Source organism: Schistocerca nitens, chromosome 9 (genome assembly GCF_023898315.1).
Source record: "Schistocerca nitens isolate TAMUIC-IGC-003100 chromosome 9, iqSchNite1.1, whole genome shotgun sequence".
Classification (NCBI taxonomy): domain Eukaryota; kingdom Metazoa; phylum Arthropoda; class Insecta; order Orthoptera; family Acrididae; genus Schistocerca; species Schistocerca nitens.
Genome location: NC_064622.1, coordinates 506,346,551 through 506,371,282, shown reverse-complemented (window position 1 = coordinate 506,371,282; position 24,732 = coordinate 506,346,551). Strand labels below are relative to the sequence as shown.

The 24,732-nt window shown below is 42.7% G+C and overlaps 1 protein-coding gene across 1 annotated transcript in view; it reads right to left on the bottom strand.

Moving 5' to 3' along the window:
* The window catches only part of LOC126204380 (serine/threonine-protein phosphatase 6 regulatory ankyrin repeat subunit B-like), a 394,854-nt gene that overhangs the window by 112,940 nt on the left and 257,182 nt on the right, over nucleotides 1–24,732 (bottom strand). Inside the window, exons 11-12 of the mRNA XM_049938752.1 lie at nucleotides 12,810–13,027; nucleotides 8,269–8,409 (exon numbers count right to left, since the gene is read on the bottom strand). Of these exons, the coding sequence (XP_049794709.1) occupies nucleotides 8,269–8,409; nucleotides 12,810–13,027 (359 nt within the window). The remainder of the gene's footprint in view (nucleotides 1–8,268; nucleotides 8,410–12,809; nucleotides 13,028–24,732) is intronic.

Here is a 24,732-nt window from a genome sequence, read left to right as displayed (position 1 = left end):
TGTGTGTTGTCCTTGGCGTAAGTTAGTTTCAGTTAGATTAAGCAGTGTTTAAACCAAGGGAATGATGAGCTCAGCAGTTTCGTATTGCAGGAACTTACCACTTACCTGCGTTCCATATCATCAGGAATAAAATGAAGCAAATTCTTTAGTTCAAAGCAACTGAACAATAAATTCATTCTATAACTCTGCCAAGTGAGATATTACAGCTGACAAATGCAATATAAGCAAAGTGGGCAAAATATGGGGAATTGTTGACAGAGAAGATCGAAGACTTTAAAGAGAGTGAGGGTCTGAGTGTGGATTATGCCACCATAGTACATAATATTGAAAGACCAGCGGAAGACTTAATCCCATAAGACACGTCCTTCTGTGCCTCTCACAGGCCACCTCCGGTCTGGTGCGATAAAGAACATGAGACGGTAGCTAACGAGGGGAAAGAAACACTCAAAACGACAGACGACAAGGCACAGAGGAAAATTTTGTGTATTTTAATCATAGGCTGAACAATCTACACAAAAATAAAATAGGGAACCTGCCGATATTTATGTAATAGCTCACCTACTCAATGATCCATGACTATCGTTTGGAACAAAATCTAGAAAATAAGGTGTATTAATACAGCGGTGGGAAAACTACAGGCAACATCTAAAATCCTTTTTGGAAACATTTTATGCAACTTGACCCCAAATGGATCAGAAAAGAAAAAAGCATGCTGATGGTAGAGCGTCAGATGGAACATCTACTAAATGGGAATTTCTCCCTGTTGGAAACGCCTAGAGCAGTAGCGTGCAGAAGGACTATGGGGCCAGTACCGTATAACTTTAATTGCTCCAACACATGTCGTAGAATGGAAGAATTCGTTTATTGAATATTTTAAATAAAATATGGACCAACCAAATCTACTGCCCAGAAATTAAGACTGTTCGGGTCTTAGAAATACATAAAATGCCTCAGTGCTCTCCATCATACAGTTCCTTCATCCATTCCTAGGTCTCGTTAACGCACGATAGAAAAATGATAGGGAAGGAAGGTAGATTGAGAATCGAAAAGCACTGCCCCTTGGACATACAGGTTTTAGAAAGGGGTATCGGCACAACTGAAACGCTGGTATCATTATTACTGATACAACACTTGGGTTCAGTGACAATCAGTATTTTATAGCAGTTATACGGATACGACAACCGATTACGAAAGTTTTATTATGACGCTGTTGATAAATGGGTTGAAGAATCATCACACACCGCAGTCATTCATTCACAGGCTACACCGATTGTTTTCCAATAGAACCCTGATTAATACTAGGCACTATGAAACAGTAGGTCCAAGGAGAGAAAGCAAAAGGTTATGATAAGGCTCACTGTTTAGTCTAATTACATCAGACCTGCATCCAGAGTTCCACCCAAGTGCGGGATATAGATGCGTGCAGTATGCAGATGATTTATACGTTTCTACTCGTGTCAGTAGCTGATGGATAACGCTGTGATAGTGTTCAGTGAATGTCTGAATGAGGACTGCCTCGACATATTGCCTGATAAATCAGCTGTGTGCGTATATATATATGAAACACAGGCTTAATGAAACAACAATTTTAAGATTATGACCCTTTATACTCCCGGTCTAAACAGTGGTCAAATACTTATGGCTTTATATATCATAAGTTAACATCATGACATCACATTAATCACATAATTAACAAATCTGAAGGTGCCAGGAATATCCCTCGCGCTGTGACAGGAGTTCGTTGGGAAGCACACTCAAGAATCTTCATTATCGTATATAGTGAGCTAATAATACCTTACATGGATTACAGAAGTATCTGTTACAATTCAGCAACGCAGAATAGACTACAAAAACTATGTGTTACTGCGAAGCTATCAGTGCATTCAAATCGGTTCCAACTAATGCCTCTCTAATGGAAGTAAATGTTTTTCCAGCGTAGGTCTAATAACATTTCATCACTGTCAAATTCTTCATCATCAGAATACTCCTGAAACGTTTTCACTTCTAAAAGAAAAAATGTTGATAATAGATATTAAAGTGCTATCCAGGCAGGTATTGAATGAAGAATAAACTACCACGTTTAGCAGAATTTTGCTTCGATGCTCCGTCCTTCCGCAAATACGTCGCCACTTCGCAAAATATAAGCTGCTTCAGCACGCACTAGACTAACACCTTACTGAAGCTGAATATCAAGACGCAATTTCTTTTCTGCCAAGGTACACTGAGTGAGAAAGTTTTAGCTAGCAAACAAGCACCTGGACGATCCTCATTACAGATCTATGCGGATGGGCTTAAAAAAAAAAAAGAGGGGCTGGAAGTGCATTTGTAGATGGCAAGGCTAATCGCTGAGGCAAATTCAAGCTCCCTGAAGTTGAGTCGACACTCCCTGCAGAACTCAAAGCGATTTTAGACGGATTTAAGTACTCCAAAGAGGTAGAAGAAGAAAAAAAATCAATTTTCTACATCTACATCTACATTTATACTCCGCAAGCCACCCAACGGTGTGTGGCGGAGGGCACTTTACGTGCCTCTGTCATTACCTCCCTTTCCTGTTCCAGTCGCGTTCGGTTCGCGGGAAGAACGACTGCCGGAACGCCTCCGTGCGCGCTCGAATCTCTCTAATTTTACATTCGTGATCTCCTCTAGAGGTATAAGTAGGAGGAAGCAATATATTCGATACCTCATCCAGAAACGCACCCTCTGGAAATTTGGACAGCAAGCTACACCGCGATGCAGAGCGCCTCTCTTGCAGAGTCTGCCACTTGAGTTTGCTAAACATCTCCGTAACGCTATCACGCTCACCAAATAACCCTGTGAGGAAACGCGCCGCTCTTCTTTCGATCTTCTCTATCTCCTCCGTCAACCCGATCTGGTACGGATCCCACACTGATGAGTAATACTCACGTATAAGTCGAACGAGTGTTTTGATGGACTACATTTTCTAAGGACTCTCCCAACGAATCTCAACCTGGTACCCGCCATACCAACAATTAATTTTATATGATCATTCCACTTCAAATCGTTCCGCATGCATACTCCCAGATATTTTAGAGACGTAACTGCTACCAGTGTTTGTTCCGCTATCATATAATTTTATCACAGTCACGTTCAGAAATGATGCTGTTAAAATGTTACTATGCCAATGTACTGAAAATTATCTAGTATACCGCATTATAGAAGCAACGCAGGGAGATTTCCCGCATAAATAAGACGACCATCATATTACGGCTCAAGGTGCACAATAGAATTAAGAGAAATGAAAATGTAGACAAGCAGGCCAGGAAAGTTCTTTACACCGCTGCTGCGAAATACGATAAAGTGCCACCAAACAATCTTCTTCACAACATAAGAATTATATTCAGTGAAAATATCCAACGGTTTTACGACATTGGAGAGAGACGCTGTGCCACAGTTGTAGCTAACCTCCCATCACGTCCCAAGTACCAAAATCGCAGACACAGCAGAAACTTTGCACTGAGGTGACAAAAGACGTGCGATACCTCCAAATACCGTGTCCTTTTGCCCGGCATAGTGCAGCAGCTCGACATGGGAAAGATTGGAAGGCCCCTCCAGAAATATTGAACCAATCTGCCTCTGGAGCCGTCCGCAACCGCGAAAGTGTTGCCGGTGCAGGAATTTGTGTACGAACTGACCTCCTGAGTATGTCTCATAAATTTTGTATGGGATTCATGTAGGGCGCTCGAATTCTCCAGGATGTTCCCTCAAACCTATCGCTAACTGTTATGACCCAGTCTCATGGCGCATTGTTATCCATACAAAATCCATCGTTTTCTTGGAACATGAAGTCCATGAATGGCTGCAGATGGTCTCCAAGTAGCTGGTTTTTCAGTCGTCTAGGGTCCAACCGTTACGGTCACGAGAGAAGCCCTGGAGGCGATGTCGTGCAGTTAGCGAAGGCGCTCTCGTCGGTCGTCTGCTGCCATAGCCCATTAACGCCAAATCTCGCCGCACTTTCCTAATAGATAATTTGGTCGTACGTCCCATATCGATTTCTGCGGTCATATTACGCCGTGTTACTTGTCTGGTAACACTGACGACACTACACAAATGCCGCTGCTCTCCGTGTCTAAGCGAACGCCGTCGGCCACTGCGCTGTCCGTAGTGAGAGGTAACGCCTGAAATGTGGCTTTCTCCGCACACACTTGACACTCCGGATCTCGGAATACTGGATTACCTATCGATTTCCATGCGTCTAGCTTCAAAGACCTTTGCATATTCAAAGTCTGTTAATTTGCGTCGTGAGGCCACAATCACGTACGAAACTTTTCCACATGAATCACTAAGTGCAAATAAAAGCTTCGCCAGTGCACTGCCCTTTTATACCTCGTGTACGTGATACTATCGCCATCTGTGTATGTGCATATCGCTATTCCGTGACCTTTGTCACCTCAGTTTATAGTAACATTGGCACGAATTCGCTTCAGTCACCGGTCACTCCGCCAGAACTCCGCCACCTGAACATGGTTAAATCTTCTTCATGTGAATGCGGAAGTAAAGATGATGACACTCACATTTTCTTCGGGTGCCACAGAAGACATCAGGAATAAGCGGAACTATTACAGTAATTACGTCCTCTGGAGATGCTTTGTCTACAAGCATTAAGATCCTTCTTGCAAGCGAATGCACAGAAGTTTATAGCCCTTGTACTGTTTTGTAACAGATGCTCAAATTGGAATATATAGGAAAGTGAATTTCTTACCTTAAAATATAGTAAATATGTTAGTGTACTTAGTTCATTGACTTAAGTCCAGTTTAGTAAGTTGTAACAGATTATTGTTGTTCCTCCTCGTCTAAGGCTGACTGTATAAGCGTGTAATGTAGCTGACAGCAGCCAGCCCCGTCGAACACAGTGTTTTTAATTAATAAAGTTATCTTAAGCTGTCCATTAACATTGATTCTGTACGCTTCATCCACACAATGTTGTATGTTTGCCATCCATGCTTTAAACTTCATTTGTTCACAGTGTCAATATAAAATTGTGTTTCACCTCAATATACATGATGGACTGTGGGGAAACCGGAAAACAGAAGAGAATCGAAGCAGTTGAGAAGTTGTACTACAGACGGATGTTGAAAATTAGGTGGACTGATAAGGTAAGGGATGAGGAGGTTCTGTGCAGAGCCGGAGAGGAAGGGAACGTGTGGGACACACTGATAAGAAGAATGGACAGGATGATAGGGCATCTGTTAAGACATCAGGAATAACTTCCATGGTATTTGAGGGAATGTTAGAGGTTAAAAACTAAAGAGGAAGACATAGCAATACATCCAGCAAATAATTGAGGACGTAGGTTGCAAATGCTACTGCTAGATGAAAAGATGATACAAGAGAGGAATTCGTGGCGTATCAGACTGGTGACTCGAAAAACACGATGTCAAAGCCCATGAAATTTATGGTTAGTTGAGATTTGTAGGTTGAGCTGAGAGATAAAATATGCTTGCTTAGTCTACCAACACATCCGACGTGCTCCTAGCTCTAGTTGTACTGAGTTGTGGCGTAGATTCACTTCTAAATTGATTTCAATCCGTTATTTAATGAGAATCCCAGCACTGGAAATCGACATTGAGTAATGTTATCTGTCTACAATATTACTGTGCTGATCCACTTTTGTTCCTTGCTATTAACACGGCTAGTCCGTCAATAAAATCTCTTAGTTCGGCTAATATTTCATCATATATAAATGTAAACTGACCGCAATTTGTCGCCAATGGCAAATAATTGCAAGGGGTACTCCTACAATGCTCACTGTTTTGTTTTTTAAGACGTCCATCTCTCACAGTTCTTCTTTGGTTATAGCGAATACTATACTGTCGTTCTTTCGCCTACGAAGATGTGCTAGTTGACTCTGAATTCACTTATAAGGTATATATTAGAATGCCTAAAAAGTGTTGTGTATTTGTTTATTAAGTCTGGCGTTGTCTTCCGTTATTGCCCGTTATCTGTTCTGTTGCTGTCTGTTTTGTCCCTTTGTCTTCCGAGAAACAATTTTATTGGCGCCCACCTACATAGTGACAAACGATCATCATAAATCATGAGAAATCAGAGCTCGCACTTAAAGTTTAAAGTGTTCGTTTCACCTGCACATTGTTAGAGAGTGAAACGGTAGAGAAGTATCTTGAAGTGATTCGATGAACTCTCTGGCAGGTACTTAATTGTGAATTGCAGAGTAGTCGTGTAGCTGTAGTGTGTAACGTCAGTGTTTGATCTTCAGTGTAATTCTGTCCAACACGTACGAATACAAGTCTCTCTTGTAAAATTTGGTAGTCTTATTTATCACACATATCTTGCTGGAAGAATAAACAGAACTGTGCTCAAGATACCTGCAGTATTCTTAGAGCTGCCGTGTACTCTTTACGACTGGCGAGGTGTCGCTGTTGCACATGCCTCTACTCAACTACATCCACAACCCGACTTCTCTGATTATTTCGAGCAGTCACCTTATCCATTACGCCTTCTGAGCACGCCTGACTATGTGAACCCTACATTGAGCCTGATGTTTCCACGGCTGATACCGAAACATTACCACCAGAGTTTCTATCCTAAATCTCTCGTAGTAGGGTAACCCACCATCCTTTAAATACTTTGTTCCCCCAGTTACTGCCACATAGCCTGTGGTGAACGTCTGATTCCGATGTATCAAAGACAAATGTAGTATTATCATGTTGGTGCGTAATTTCATAGCGCGTTTGTTTTTCATGATGGTATTCTGGTTACTATGGTTTTATCCATCGACTGTCGCGTTTACTTATTGTGAATATTTGAGTTCACGTACTGTCATTCTGTGAACTGTAGATAGTAAGTGGAGCTGTTGAAGCTAGAAATTGCCAAGAGAAGGAATCGGTACATTTCCGACATATTCTCCTGTTTGAGTCCCATAGAGGATTGACAGCAGGTGATGCAGCCCAAAACATTTGTGACGTGTATGGGGATAATTCCGCTGAACAGTGCACGGCTAGAAAATAGTTTTCTGGCTTTAAAGGAGTATCGTTTTTATATTAGTGACTCCACGTTCACGTAGCCCTCCGGTGTTTAATGATGATCGTTAAACGCATTAATCCACGATGATCCACGTGCGTGTACTCTACAAATGGTAATTATGACGAACTGAGATCGTTACACAATCGTGCGACATGTGCATGCAATCGAGAAGGTTCAAGAATCGGGTGTATGTGTACTGCACGTTCTAAGGCAATATCACAAAAGTCAGTGACTGGACATATATGCATATCTGCTTGATCGTTATCAATTAGTTGATGAAGAACCTCTCCTATCCTGCATCGCTACTAAGGACAAGAGATGGTGTCTTTATGCTAACGTAAGAAAAAGAAAGGAATGTTTGAGGGCAAACAAAGCAGCAACTCCGCGTACAAACACCTGCTCTCATTCACAAAAGGTAATGTTGCCTTCTGACGGAACAGTGACAGTGTTATGCACTAGGAACTGCTTCCCGAGGTGTAACCACCACTATTGATATTTATTGCCAACAACTGAGACGTTTTGTAGATGTCGTACACACCTGATCTCGCGTCCCGAAAAAAACCCTACGAACTTACGCACGGCCACAATAGAATAGAGATCAGAAGTTTGTGCCAGGCGTGGTCGTGTGTTGAGGTGATCAAGACACTCTTCGAAGCCCAGTAGGGCATAAGTTATCAGTGTTAACTATTCTCCGAAAAGTCGCTTAAAGATAAATATACAAAATCTAAAAACACTCCAGAACACGCTATATACTTATTCTGCTGCATATTATTTTGATTGGTTTTTCGTGCTTGCGATTCCTTCACTATTTCTGTTTGAGGATCACCAATGACTTGATTTCAAAACTATTTATTCACATGAAATCGAAGATTGGAGGAGTTTCAATGCATCAGCGCCCTCTGTCTCACCTATTTGCGAAACGATTCATTCTCAGATAGAGAGCCATCAGCGAATGAAGAAATTGCATCCGACACGTCAGTATGCTCAGTATTTATGGAAAAGGATTTTGTTTTATTACATCTTATAACTGCAGTGAATGAAATCATCTGTGCTAAACTAAATATAACTGATACGGTCAACCCAGAGAGGGATGTAAAGAATCACTTTCATCGATGGCTAGTCGCCACCATAATTTATATCAGGAATAACTTCTCCTGATAACTACAACCTCTGTGTTAGCACATATGCACTACAGCGCCATTCGATGTCCTTGCACCCAACACTTGGTTGATGCCTCCACTAGTCACTGTGTGTAGTGGCGGAACTCACCGCAGTCGAGAGACGGCAGAGTCATCTGGTGGGGAAGTGGTGCAGGCAGCTGTGGGCGGCGCAGCAGCGGCAGGGGTGCGGCCGCGGTCTCCCTGTGTCCCACTTCCGGGGCGCGGACTGCCGTCTGCAGAGGCCGGCGCGCTGAGCAGAGACAGGGAGGGTGTGGCAAACTCTGTCCACTTGGAGGCCAGAGGGCAGATTACTAATATATGCATCGCTGCTGGGTGATCGTCTTCACACAAACAACATAACACACACTGCCAATGAGAATAGCGGGTCTTCTAAGACGAATAACTCAGGAGAGGCAGTGTGTAAATTGATAAGATTGAGGCTGAGTTCCTTAGACCAGTAGCTTACAATAACAAACAACAAAAGAAAGTACAAATGAATTGCAGATACAACGCCATCAGCTATGCTAGAGTTATACTAGAACTTTTGTACAGAACAGTTGGAATACACAACAACAGCAACAACAATCACATGGAAGCAGCAAAAACATTTCAAAGTACTTATTGTGGTACTGTTTCAATCAAATGGTGCCTGTAGCTCATGTGCTAGGAACCAGGTTGTAGGAGGCACACATAATAGCCAGCGGGGGGGGGGGGGGGGGGGCGGCAGCACCTGTCGAACAGACAGGCGAAGGAAATTCAGGTAAATAAAGTGCACATAATTTGTGATTCAAAGAAGTTATTCCAATAAAAACTCCAGTACTTTAATTTTCATCAAAGAAACTGAAACATTTCTTGCTAAACAAATTTAGTTCATATTGACCATGGGGCCTCTCACTGAATATGTGAATGTTAAATGTCATCTGACTGTAAAGTCGGATGTTTGTGAGAGGAAAACCTATAATGAACAAACACGATCTGTACATAGATTTACGCCTGACAACTAATCAGACGTTGTGAGTCCGATGATATATAAAATTCCATTTCACTACTGTATTCAGGGTGACCATATTTACTCGATTGTGACTAGAAGATTTTCTTGTGAATGAAGGTGTCAATTTCAATGAAAATCGTGAGCATGTATGGCAGTGGACAAATTCCATTTCCGTAAACACTCATCAAATGGTGATTACACGTTGAAAGGAGTGAAAGCTGTAATTGGTGCCACAGAGCAGAAGATAAAAGCTAATGTTTGCAACCTCAAAGATAATCGCTGATTGGGGGCAGGTACTGGTGCATGTTCATATACAGGACGTTTATTTTAACTTAACACAACTAAATATATCGAAAATGAGGCATCGTACGAAATACATGTTCTAGGTGAAAAGTCAATATTAGGAAAGGGGACATCTTTTTGTGTTACAACTGGCCACCTCCGAACCTCCCCTGGTTGGTGGGGCCAACTTCGTATTTTCAAACATGAATCACCCTTTTCACTGCAAATTCGAATTCTACTCCAAAAAATGCGAATGGTTTGCCAAACTGTTGTTTCCCACGTGCGTAATACACAAATATCAAGTGTGCTTGCTTTTTCACTCAAGAACCAATGTACTTGATTGTATGTTTTCTTTTGTAATGGTTAATGTTGATGTTCACACAATACTAGAGAGTTGCAAATGACACTGTAAAGTTCAAATAATACGCCTAGACATTGACTGTATGGTAATATATTTTGAAATTTCCTATGGCCTTGGTGACTCTGCAAACCATCGGAATGCTTTACTTCAGTCGTCACCCTGGAATTCTTCTATTAAGGTGATTTGATTGGGAACCACACACTTCTTGGGTCCTAGAATACTTCTTAAAACCTATTCCTAACTCAACTGCTTCGACTAGAAAAAGTGCAGTTACTATATTTGTATTACATACATCTAGCAAGAAAACAAGTGAGAGACACGCAACATGCAAATCAGTATTACTGATGTGGGAAGTGGTTACTCTCGCACTTACCACCACAGAGCTACCGGCAGAATACAAACCACAACCACTGTAATAAGGTAAAATGTCATTGATATGATAGTGGCATTCATATGTGCCACTGATACTCACGAAAATCAAGCACCCCAATCGTGAGAGACTAGGAGACTCACTGAAATGGAGCATCCTGGTGGTAAAGCAATACTACTACATCCACGTCGTCCCTGGACCACGCTAGACGTCGTTTGTAGCAAGACACAGAAATGGTGAACCACATTGCGCTGCACAGTCAAATTTGCAGCTCTTAAATAAATTTCGAACATAAATAGCGACTTATAAGACACTAAGGCTTACATTTACATCGTAAACGAAATGTAGAATCAAATATGTCGGTTCTTAATTGCTGAGACTGGAACACTTGATATTCGACTATTACAGGTCATCTGCCATGTGTGGCAAACAGTGGTTTGCTTAACTACAAGTATTTTTTGGCTCAGATTCCGAATATGCAATGGAAATGAGTGATTGCTGTTTAGAAATGCAACTTGAGCCCACCTACGCAGGCGGGGCATACTTATATAATGTTTGCTATATTACATACACACATCAGCGTATTGATTGTTTTTTCTCTATTTCTCTGTCTTTGTACAAACACGTCGCAAACATTACGACCTGATGTTTTCTGCACACTTGCACAGTCGTAACTGCAGCACTAAGTGACTATGCCTGTCAGTAGACCGTCCGCTTTGTGGCCACATCTACACACTTCGACACACGATCTGGTGCTGCCCAGGGCAAAATAAGCATTGAGTTGTTCTTGCTACATGTACTTTGAGGTACAAATCCGTCTAAAAACATTCAACTCCTAATAGCTATAATTATTAATCTATGAATGGAGCAAAGTTAATGTTAATATTTTCTCATTATCTGATCTAAAACACTGGGAAATTAATTCACCATTGACACGTCATGCAGCCTAAATGCAAGTTTTATAATTAGGAAGCTGTGTGGGAAATTGATGTCATCATAAGAAAGTGGACAGATACGATGCAGTAGTGGATGCCACCCGATTGAATGACGAAGATGCTGGTTAGTAATTACAACATGGATCCTAATTCAGTTATCAACAGTATTTCCAAAGTTTACATCTGCAAAGCAGTTTATAAGGCTACGAAATTTTGTCTCTTCCTTGATTTTCGTGCTTGGGTAGCTCAGTTGGTAGAGCACTTGCCCGCGAAAGGCAAAGGTCCCGAGTTCGAGCGGTCCGGCACACAGTTTTAATCTGCCAGGAAGTTTCATATCAGCGCACACTCCGCTGCAGAGTGAAAATCTCATTCTAGATTATCTGTTAATAAATGCACTTCTGTTACCGTATTAAATGAAGCTGTTACACGAAGTTGAGGAGAACATCAAGAGATACAAGAAAATGGACATCAATGATCACGTACACTGGTGGAGAAAAAATTACAGCTCCAAGAAGGAGTTGGTAGGAGTGTTTCTACATATGAAAGATTATGTCTATTCAGATTTCGTGCCATTCGCGGAAGAGTGGCGCTAGTAGCCTCGCTATGAGGATGCAAATCAGGTTTGCTTTAAATACGTGCTCTAGCGATTGTGAGCGTTAGTTACCTTTGAGATTGGACGGGGCGACTTCATTGGGACAAAGATGCTATTATCGTACTGCATCTGCAGTAATAATTTGATCAGCAGTTGGCACCACAATGACGAAACCTAAGGTTAGAAATCGTTTACATCGAGGACAGCTCCTATCCCGACGCCCCATAGCGTGGTTCCACTGGCCACAGACCACCGTCATTTGCGATTTCAGTGGTGTCAACTGGGAGATTATTAAATAGCTGGGTGAAGGTCGCTGGTCTTGCCTCAGTGGCCGTGATGGTGGTATGTTGGTTAGGAGGAGGCCAGTTGAGGGCCTGCAACCAACCTGTCTGCATGCTAGGCACATTGGACCTACAGCTGGAGTTATGATCATGGATGCAACTTCCTGTGAGAGCAGGACCAATGCTGTCGCTACCCCACACACCCTGACTGAAAATGTGGGACAGTCTTTTGAATCGACCTGTTATGCTGCCATTCATGAAAAGTATTCCAGGAGGTGTTTTCCAACTGGATAATGCTCGTCCACATAACAGGTGGTGTAATACAGTATGCTCTACAGTGTGTCGACATGTTGTCTTGATCTGCTCAATTACCTAGCTGTCTCGAATTGGGCATATATAGGAGATCATCAGATGACAAATCCAGCATCATCCACAAACAGCACTAACTGTCCTTGTATTGACTGGCCAAGTGTAACAGGCATGCAACTCCATCACGCAAATTGACATCTGGTGCCTGCGTAAGACAATACTTTAAAACTTGCATGCTTGCATTCAACAATCTGGTGGCTACAGAACTTATTGATGAGCCAGAATATCACATTTTGAATGGAAAATCTGGCGATTACATTAACCTGTGATATTAATCAGTTATATATGTTATCTAAACAAATCTGTTCCCAAAATTTCATTGCTCTACATTAATTAGGAAAAAGATCACAGCACCAGAAACTGTCAGATGTGCTCTAAAATACCCATACACTAAGTATAATTATTGACTCTGAAATACAAAAACACTTAGAAATGTTCAACACAGACAAGTGGCTCGTCACATGCTTACCTGGCTTCTCCTGGAGGACTCGTGAGCAGCTGACTCAGAGTGACCACTTCTTCTGGCTGAGTGCGCACTGCGTCAGCCCAGCCCTGTGTGGACATAACCTGGGCGACATTGGCCTTTATGAAGTTAACGGCGGCCTCCCTGAGGCTGGTGCAGGAGTGCCTGATCGCCAGAACAGCCGTGGCCGCCGCTGTCTCGACGGACAGCTGAGCAGCCACGAGCTGCTCGCACCGAGCCTTCAGGGCCGACACGCCGTATTTATCAGCGGCTGCCAGCAGGTTGGGGGCCAGGCTGGGCAGCTGAGGGGTCTGGAGGGTGTAGAGGTAGGCGACCAGCTGGCGGAGCACTGGACCCTCCACGTCCGGGACTGCGACCTCACCGGAGTTGGCTTCCAGTGTATCATGGCGAAACATGCCGCCAAACACGGGACTCCTTTCGGCCAACACGGCCCTGTGCGCCACGAGGCGGGTGCCGCCCGCCACCAGTGTGACGACTGCGCCGTCCCCTGCGTCCAGAAGGGCGCCCAGGTCCACGGCTGTGGTCTCCATAACCTCCTGGGTGGCTTCCATTGTCGATGACTCTGGAACATGGCGTCACTTAGCAGCCTTTTTTCCTCACGTGACACTCTCTATGCTTGTACAAGCCACAGGCAGAACAGTGTCGAGCGAAAGTTGGTAAATGTTTTGACATCTGGACATTTGGGCTTTATGACATGAAGAGGCCTCTCAATCCACTGGCATTTGAAAAATCATGCATGTGCAGAACGAAATATAAATATCAGCCGTGCAAACTCAAAATGCAGACACCACATTGCAGAGCTGAAAGTCTGGCCACAATCTCAATTAATTTACAATAACATATGCAGTTGGTCACTTAGACGCTAACAAGCAGCCCAAGTGAGTATGCAGTCTACTTACAGCGAATTGGGAACATTTAAAGGCAGCATTCAAGTTATAACCACTGCAACAAAGCGGATCTGATGTTGACGCCATAGCCAACAACTTTGTGCAAATGTTGCACATGGCGCCCAACAAGGCGATCCCAATATTTGTTAGGTATACAAAGGTTTTTAAAATTCCCTGTAGTTTCTCCCTAGAGAAATGGACAGCATGGCAAGTGACAAGATACTACCATAGAACCTCAGGGAAACAGAACGACAAACAAGGCTGAGTTTCTATCTAACAGTCAAATGACATTATAAAGAAACTATTCCATGAAACAAGAGAAGAAAAATGGGGGATACATGTCAAGGACCAAAGAGTAACAGACAGTGATTCACATACAAGCTTACAACAAACACAGTTCGATTACCCACTGCATTATTGACCTTGAGACGATCTCCCTGAGGTATGATGACGATGGACCAGAAGACATTAGAATTTTGTTGACAGAAGACATGACAGTATCTTCGCTGACAACTACTCCAGCAGCATGTGAATGAGGTTTTGATTTCATTTACCCAGAATCACATGGGACTGGGCAATAATAAAGTTAAGAAAATAAGGGTACAGGAGAGGTTGATATAATTATGGCACAAGAGCTCCATTAGATAGTGGACCAAATTTGATAGTATCTAATGGAAGACATAGATCCAAAACAACTCATTCCTAACAACATAACGTGCATTACCAATTGGGGGGGGGGTGTAATTAGGCTCCAGGCTCTTAGCAGTGTCAATGTCCTTTCGATAATGTATACTACTGACTTCGTAACCAACACAAGAAATGTAAGGAATTCACATTTCTTTCAGTGTTCGTGGGTTTTACTCTAAACATAAAAGTGTTACTGATGCGTGAGTATGGCCCAGAACGTGGAAATACTGATTACGACTTTCATTAATTAGGCTCCAGACTCTTAGCAGTGTCAATGTCCTTTCGATAATGTATACTACTGACTTCGTAATCAACACAAGAAATGTAAGGAATTCACATTTCTTTCAGTGTTCGTGGCTTTTACTCTAAACATAAAAGTGTTACTGATGCGTGAGTATGGCCCAGAACATGGAAATACTGATTACGACTTTCATTGGGTAAAGTGACATCTCTACTGTTACTTAAATTTTTATGTTAACTGAACTGAAATATTTAAAACATATATGGAATCTGATAGAATTCATTAAGAACAACAATTACTTCTTCAAATTTTGAGATACAAAGAAACTGACTAGATAACAATATGTGTTACTGTTCGGCATAGAGTAACCCCCCTCCCCCCATCCCACCTTGGTATTGTGACGGTTAATTATTACAGCTCAATCCGTTTGGCAAATACTCACCTGAACTACAGGGAAACGTTCTGTGCTGCCGTCTGAGCAATCATAGACTCGCAATAGGCATGAGCTCCTGAATTATGGTATCAGGAAAGGGAATCACACTGAGGATGCAGCAAGTCACACAATGCATATTGTGAATACCTCAGGCATAATCACTGATAAAGCTGTTAATAATTTATGGTTGCCTACCCAGTTCAAAGGCCTGACACAGATGAGCTGTCCCAATTGTCTCTGTAACATCCTAAGAGATTACGCCACAGACAGGCAAGTGAAACAGGAATCCCTTTAAAGTGTAATGTGAAAACGTCACCAAAAGCCGTCCGCAGGTTTCTGATTGTTGTCATTAATGATCCATCTTCAAGGCATAACAAATACTAGAGGCTGCATCACCTATGCAGACGATCTACAAAATACTCGTATAGTATCTGCCACTACAAGAGCTAAATAAAGAAAATTAGTAGGGAAGGTCTCGCAAGACTATGTAATTGGTGCATAGTAACACACTTACAATACTACCATACAAATTCTTTTATATATTAGTGAACATTATCAAGGCTATAAATGTCAACAATTGGGTTAAATGATCAACCAGTGAAAGGAGAAGAATTGTAAACGTACCTCAATATCAGTACCAAGGAGAGCACCACGTAATCGTGTATCCTCAACAAAATAGCAATCCAACAAGATCATATCACAGTGCAACGTTAATCGCTATTATGGACTGTGAAATGAGCGACTCGTATAGCCAGAATTTTGACAGTATGAAGAAGTACCTAGTGTTAGGCGCCTGTAGGCACGCAAAGTCTTGACACCGCTCTGTTCCATATACCTGCCTGCAGGCGCATAGGAGAATTTCTCAGGTTGTCTCTATAGTGGTACATTTTTCAAATTCTCAACGAAGGAGCGCAGGTGCTACTGAACACGTTGTCGGACAGAGGGGGTCTTAGAGGGAACCTTTGCTTTTTAATTCACGCTTGGGTCAGTCTGTGTCCTCTGAGATCACACCATGGAGGCCCCAGAACAGAAGGGCTTAAAGTGCATAAACACACTTTTCTGCTTTTTATCACGTTCAAATTTCGGCAAATACTTTTGAATGTCCTCTGGTGCTCCCAAACTGTTCATGAGAGTAAAAATAGCAGTGGTGCTGCTCTTCAAAGGGGTCAGATCAAGTACAATGTGGATACAGCACAAAAATGTCCCTAGAAATGGTCTCAAACGTCTGGGGGTGTCAGTAGCGTCAAAGGTTGTCAAGAGTGTCATTTTTCTGCTTATCGCACACTAGCCTGTTATTTTCAACTGAGAAATGTGTAGGAGTCAACGACAAAAGGAAGGAGTGCTTTCATTGACGACCTTTATGCCATCTTCTGAGGGATTTTCGTGGCACTATGTTGATGACACATTTGTAGTGTGGACTCATGGTGAAGAAGAACTGCCTTCTTGGTACATCTGAACAGTATTAACCCGAAGATACAGTTTACGATGGAGAAAGAGAGCAACGGTCAACTCAATTTCCTGGATGTGTCGGTAATTAAACGGGTGGATGGGACGCTGGGCCACAAGGTATATAGAAAGAACACTCACACAGATCGATACCTCCACAAGGAATCAAACCATCATCCTAGGCAAAGAAGAGGTGTAATGAAAACCTTGGTGGACAGAGCCACCAACAAAATCTGCTAGCCGGTTTGCTTGCAAGATGAATTAAATCACTTACGGTAAGCTTTCATGAAAAACGGATATACCAGCAAGGAAATTCATCGAGCCCTCCATTAAAGAAGAAAATAAGCCAGAAGTCAATAGCAACAACGATCACCTACTGGAAAAGTTTTCTTATCGTTCATTAATAGAGTCACGGACCGTATCGGGAAAGTTCTGGCCAGGTATGGGATCGAAACAATCGTCACACCCACCAAGAAGATTAAGGAATATTTAAGAATTGCAAAAGACACCCGACACCGCCTAGCAACACCTGGGGTATACAAAAATCCATGCAGTTGTGGACAAGTATATATTGGAACAACGAAAAGAAGTGTAAACACCCGCTTAGGCGAACATAAAAGAAACTGTAGCTTAGGACATATCGAAAAATCGGCAGTAGCTGAGCGTGTTTTTCGAGATGGGAACCACGAAATTAAATTTAATGAGACAAGCGTTCTAGCACGAACATTCCATTATCATTCACAAACACCATAATAATTTTAATAGAAAAGAGGAAGTTTTAAAGTTGGACAAAATATGGATGTCGACGCTGCGCCAGCAGAATGCCAATCGATTACTCTTAATCGAGAGTGATGACGCCTAGCAAAGATAGGCATACCGTCGGCATCACGTGACGAATGGTGGTGCCCTCTATGCGCTCTATAAATACGAGAGTACCTGGAGCTTCAGTGGCAGTAGCCGGACGACCTCAGAAGATGTCTCCCGCAGATGGAGACGAAACGTCAGGTGGAAATTTTATACATCGACCACGGCCTCTCAGCCCTGAAGTTTCAACTGCAAAAAAGGAAACTTTGCTTATTTAAATTGGTTTCTAAACTGTGATTGGACAAGAGAGGATTTTGCCGCGAGAATCATTTAGAAAGAGTGTTCTGATTGGTCCTTCAGATCAACAGTAAATCAGAATTGAAATCTTCCCTTGCGGAGGGAAGAGTGTGTTGCCTGTACGAGGACACTGCCTAGAGGATTCGTTTCTGGATCATTGTACCGAACGCATTATGTTAGATCGCTCTTCGTGAACACTATGTAAAATGAAGAATCTGAGATGTAAATTGGGTTCTGTTACTGGTAACAGGATATAACTTGGGTGCGAGACATTTTGGTGAATGTTTGGTACTTTTGTGCGCTTCCGTGTGAAAGATAACCGCGTGTGAAACATTCCTGTCAAACTTACAAAATCCACGTGGCACTTTTCGCATTCGTGTAGTAGTGTGAAGAGCACTTCTGTAAAGGAAGACCACTGAAACGACCGAACGTTTAACTCGTGCAAAGTTATCGGTCTGTGACTGTTTCGATCGTGAATAATATTCGGGTCGAACTAGCAACATTCTGGCTGCTTTCGTACGTCTACGTGCATCACACCTTTATCACTGTAAACATGCTGTGACAATATAACTGCACACTTAAATACGGACTTGACACCCATTTCATGAGTCTTAGTATCAATAAATAGTCAATAGAAGTTTAAACATTTTACTACATGGAGGTAAAACCCGGATGCCCTATATTTATCATGAACTTTCAGGAGCTGTTTTTTAGGTAGAGCTTTCCGGCGTTTCTCTGGTAGATACTGGGTGGTAATTTCGTTAACGCTGCAACGACTGACAAGGAACGAGAAGCAGACAAGAAGCCTATAGAGGTAGATGGATTGAACTGTGTGAATGTGATAACAATAAGAAGGAAACCCGAACCCCGCCCCGCAGCAAAACGTAACACCGTGGATGCCGGACAGGTACAAACCAGGCGGCAGCCATTGCCTGTGCTTCGCGTTGTACTGTGTTATTTGATAACTGCAACGATACAACGTACAGACTAAATCAAAACCAAAGTTGGAAAAGGAATTGCCGATTCGAAGTACAATGGGGCACTTAGCATACGAAGAAGCCGTAAGAGTGAACAGGACTCACCGTAGGGTGGGTGAGGGAGTGGTGACTTCGGGCAAGTGATGATCGTCGCCGCAGCCAACACACACAGAGTGTTCCTTCAGCTGCTGGAGTCGCAGTGAGCTCAGCGACACAGACCGCCTTTGCTTATACGCCTGCAGACGGCAGCGTGACGTCACCGTGCCTCGCACGTGCTCCTCGGGTTACTGTAACGATGTGGCGCTTATCAGCGCGTGGTTTATCTCGAACGTCTGTCACCAGGTGTGACAACGTCAACTTTAGTAGGCCTATACACTCCGTCTACCGAGTCGCACATGGACATTGCTTTCTCTGAATGCAAAATGTCAGAGTGCACTGTGATGCTGATTAAAACTTGACTCTGAATGTCAGTAAATATTGCACTTATTCATTTCCATATGGTGAAACACACATCTTCTACCGCAAGGTCATTGCTTTCCATACTTTTAGAGGAGGTAGTATGGACAAAAACATGAAACATGAAAAAACGCCACCGGCCGGTGTGGCCGAACGGTTCTAGGCGCTACAGTCTGGAACCGCGCGACCGCTATGGTCGCAGGTTCGAATCCTGCCTCCGGCATGGATGTGTGAGATGTCCTTATTTTAGTTAGGTTTAAGTAGTTCTAAGTTCTAGGGGACTGATGACCACTGCAGTTGAGTCCCATAGTGCTCAGAGCCAGTTAAGTCCTATAGTGCTCAGAGCCATTTAACCATGAAAAAAGACCACGAAATATTGTCAGTGAAATGCATACTTTAAGAGCAGTAGAGGAGATATGTGTCACATTATCGAAGATGGACAAGTGCTCATAGCTATTAAGGTATGCTGTCTAGAGCCAATGTTTACTACACTTTTGTGTTGTTTTGATCTTTGGAATCAAGTCTGAAAGTTCCTACTCTCCTACCTTAGCACATAAAGTTTTGAACACGTATTCCACTGACAGGGGAGTCAGAAAAATTTTGGCTTACAACTTCCGGCTCGTTCATTTGCGGACCGGGGTGCTTTAACTCAGACTGGAAATAATCACGGAACTAGGAAAAATTGGCAGAATTTCTTCTTCTTGGCACACACATACACACACACACACACACATTCATTGTGTTTCTGTATAGAGAACAGTGACTCTACCAATACGATAACATGGGTTACAGTTATGGGCTGTGCTGTTGTTTGGTGTACGATTGTCAGTGTGTCTGTCTCTATTGTTCCGCCAATGAAAGCTGAACAATGACAGTGCTCAGTACTGCAGACGTCCTCACATTGTCTGTGTGGTTACCCGTCTTGCTCTTATCAAAGTGGTTTCTCGACTCACCGTACGTGAGACTGATCTACGACACCGCATTGCCAAGCAAATATTCACTCTTCTCATGGACGCCAACGGTGTGAGGATGCTGAAATCGTGCACCGCATTGAGTATGTGCATGCTGAATTCACTGCTTCGGTATTCGCACGACAGACCGTCAGACCCGCAACTGTGGGTAGGGGAGCTACGGCTGCCGGAACTGCTCTCTCAGGAGCCACGCAGCCATGGCCGCCAATAAAATGGTTGAAATGGCTCTGAGCACTATGGGACCTAACTTCTGAGGTCATCAGTCCCCTAGAACTTAGAACTACCGAAACCTAACTAACCTAAGCACATCACACACATCCATACCCGAGGCAGAATTCGAACCTGCGACCGTAGCGGTCGCGCGGTTCCAGACTGTAGCGCCTAGAACCGCTCGGCCACTCTGGCCGACGGCCCCCAATGCCAATGCTGGCGCTGCAGCATACGAGGAGGCGGCCATTTTTGGATCGCCGGGGGGGAGGGAGGCTATGGTTGGGCTGCAGTACCATGTCACTGTCCTGGCTGAGGGGGATTGACTGGGCGCACTATGTTCCTGCTGCCTGTTCCTGGGTTGAAAAGTAGTCAGTACTAGTCTTATTGAGCAAATTTATTTAACTTCTCCTTTAACGCTTAGTAAGAAGATTTAGTTTCGCCACACCAGAAACACTCTAATTTTCTGTCTGCCTCTTTCGTTCCTGCACATCTTGACTTGGACTCAGAACGCAGTTTACCCTATCTTCAAAACCATTCAGCGTGCTCAGATTATTAGTCTCGTGATCGACAGTCCCACAGACCAAATAAGGTGAATTTGGTCTCTATCGATATTTCTCCGTCAGTACGATAAAACTGGTTTATAATTTACAAAATTCTCTGGGTTTGCACATGTCTGAGAAGATAGATACTATGATTTTCTCGTCATAGCCACGCCACAGTGAGGTACATACAGTAGCCAATGAATTTTCGTACTGTGAGAATATCTACTGTATCAGTTAATCTGTGTCTGCTATTTGCGACATATCTTGTGTGATGGGAGGGGAACTTCATTCTACTGATATGTCGAGAATGCAGTCAGAGTCTCAGGCAGGGAATCTTTTTCGTCGACGAATTTCTTTTTCTTTGGATTGAGAATTCGGCGGGTCTCGGTCTTGCTGCCCCGTTCTCCACCACTCCACCCAGTTCGTACTCCAAATGCCGCCACGACTCTTGCAGGAGTTGACCCTCCAGCTGCTCGGTCCTTCACGCTGTGCGAGACGGCGACCATTCTCGTCATTCAGTGCTGCTGATCCTGATGGACGCAGAACGAAAATTCGTCGTGTGGAGGATTCCGATAACAGGTGTTTGTATATCAGCTTATCTCGGAGAGCTGATTGTCAGGTGCGTCGTTTGTAGATAAATCCCACCAAAAGTGAGAGCAGACTCAGCGCGACTTACACAAAACGTGTTCCTCTTTTTGTACAGACAATGTAAATTTTTGGCATTTTTATATTTATATTTTTTATTGTTTTCTAAGAACTTATCCGTCTATCTTAGCCCTAAGACATTTCTTGTTGTCAGAAACGCAAAACCTCAGAGTTCTTCCTGCGACATTTTTGGACTGGTTGCTGAGAGACTCAACATTCCAGCAGTCTCACATTGTGAACACATCAGTCAGCCATTTGAGATGTCCTCTCTACGGCTAGTCTTGCTTCAATCCAGACGCAGAGATGAAATCCGCTTCACGTGTCAAAATGACTGATATCAAACGGAAATCGCAAGACGGTTTTTTCTCTAAATAATGTCACTGTTCAAATATGTTAAGGTTTTTTTTCCAAAAGGGCATACGTTTTTTTAAACACAAACATTTAAATTTGATGAATTTTTATAGTTATTTAACGCCGAAAAAGGCTGAATTCTCTGAGTAGTGTCCAGAATGTACATTTTCGTGGACCATATTTATCTCTTACACGCCAAGAATTCGAAACAAGAACAGCTGCCAACATGAGCAACGTAGAAGTAAATATCCTCGGAGTAGTGAAGCAACTCACATCACTTAATAAAAGCAAATCTCCTGGTCCAGACTCTGTACCAATTAGGTTCCTTTCGGAGTATGCTCATGCACTAGCTCCATACTTAACAATCATATACAACCCTTCGCTCGACGATAGATCTGTACCCAAAGACTGAAAGTTGCACAGGTCACACCAATGTTCAATAAAGGTTATAGGAGTAATCCACTTAATTACAGGCAGATATCATTAACGTCGATATCCAGCAGGATTTTGGAAAATGTTTTGTGTTCGAACATTATGAATTACCTCGAAGGAAACGGTCTATTGACCCACAGTCAACATGGTTTTAGAAAATATCGTACTTCTCAAACACAACTAGCTCTTTATTCGCATAAATGCGGTCGCTTCTCATTGAGAGAGCCCAGTTTGAGTCTTGTTGTTGTTGCAATCTTCTTCATCTCCCAGTACCTACTCCAAACTACATCCGTCTGGATCGGCATAGTGTATTCATCTCTTGGCCTCCCTCAAAGATTTTTACCCTCCACGCTGCCCTCCAGTACTAAATTGGTGATCCCTTGATGCCTCAGAACATGTCCTACAAACCGATCCCTTCTTCTAGTCAAGTTGTGCCACAAACTTCTCTTCTCCCCAATCCTATTCAATACTTCCTCATTAGTTATGTGATCTACCCATCTAATATTCAGCATTCTTCTGTACCACCACATTTCGAAAGCTTCTATTCTCTTCTCGTCTAAACTATTTATCGTCCATGTTTCACTTTCATACATGGCTACACTCCATACAAATACTTTCAGAAACGACTTCCTGACACTTAAATCTATACTCGATGTTAACAAATTTCTCTTCTTCAGAAATGCTTTCCTTGCCATTGCCAGTCTACATTTTATATCCGCTCTACTTCAACCATCATCAGTTATTTTGCTCCCCAAAAAGCAAAACTACTTTACTACTTTAAGTGTCTCATTTCCTAATCTAATTCCCTCAGCATCACCCGGCTTAATTCGACTACGTTCCTTTATCCTCGTTTTGCTTTTGTTGATGTTCATCTTATATCCTCCTTTCAAGACACTATCCATTCCATTCAACTGCTCTTCCAAGTCCTTTGCTGTCTCTGACAGTATTACAATGTCATCGGCGAACTTCAAAGTTTTTATTTATTCTCCATGAATTTTAATACCTACTCCGAATTTTTCTTTTGTTTCCTTCACTGCTTGCTCAATATAGAGATTGAATAACATCGGGGAGAGGCTACAACCCTGTCTCACTCCCTTCCCAACCACTGCTTCCCTTTCATGTCCCTCGACTCTTATAACTGCCATCTGGTTTCTGTAGAAATTGTAAATAGCCTTTCGCTCCCTGTATTTTACCCTTGCCACATTCAGAATTTGAAAGAGAGTATTCCAGCCAACATTGTCAAAAGCTTTCTCTAAGTCTACAAATACTAGAAACGTAGGTTTGCCTGTCCTTAATCTAGCTTCTAAAATAAGTCGTAGGGTTAATATTGCCTCACGTGTTCCAATATTTCTACGGAATCCAAACTGATCTTCCCCGAGGTCGGATTCTACCAGTTTTTCCATTCGTCTGTAAAGAATTCGCGTTAGTATTTTGCATCCGTGACATCTGTCAACACCTGCTTTCTTTGGGATTGGAATTATCACATTCTTCTTGAAGTCTGTGGGTATTTCGCCTGTCTCATACATCTTGCTCACCAGATGGTAGAGTTTTGTCAGGACTGGCTCTCCCAAGGCTGTCAGTAGTTCTAATGGAATGTTGTCTACTCCAGGCGCCTTGCTTCGACTTAGGTCTTTCAGTGCTCTGTCAAACTCTTCACGCAGTATCATATCTCCCATCTCATCTTCATCTACATCCTCTTCCATGTCCATAATATTGTCCTCAAATACATCGCCCTCGTATAGACCGTCTGTATACTCCTTCCGCCTTTCTGCTTTCCCTTCTTTGCTTAGAACTGGGTTTCCATCTGAGCTCTTGATACCCATACAAGTGGTTCTCTTTTCTCCAAAGGTCTCTTTAATTTTCCTGTAGGCAGTATCTATCATACCCCTCGTGCGATAAGCCTCTACATCCTTACATTTGTCCTCTAGCCATCCCTGCTTAGCCATTTTGCACTTCCTGTCGATCACATTTTTGAGACGTTTGTATTCCTCTTTGCCTGCTTCATTTACTGCATTTTTATATATTTCTCCTTTCATCAATTAAATTCAACATTTCTTCTGTTACCCAAGGATTTCTACTTGCCCTCGTCTTTTTACCTCCTTGTTCCTCTGCTGCCTTCACTATTTCATCCCTCAAAGCTACCCATTCTTCTTCTACTGTATTTCTTTCCCCCATTCTTGTCAATTCTTCGCATATGCTCTCCCTGAAGCTCTGTACAACCTCTGGTTTAGTCATTTTATCCACGTCCCATCTCCTTAAATTACCACCTTCTTGTAGTTTCTTCAGTTTTCATCTACAGTTCATAACCAATAGATTGTAGTCAGAGTCCACATCTGCCCCTGGAAATGTCTTGCAATTTAAATCCTGGTTCCTAAATCTCTGTCTTACCATTATATAATCTATCTCAATCCTGTCAGTATCTCCTGGCTTCTTCCATGTATACAACCTTCTTTTATGATTCTTGAACCAAGTGTTAGCTATGATTAATTGTGCTCTGTGCAAAATTCAACCAGGCGGCTTCCTCTTTTA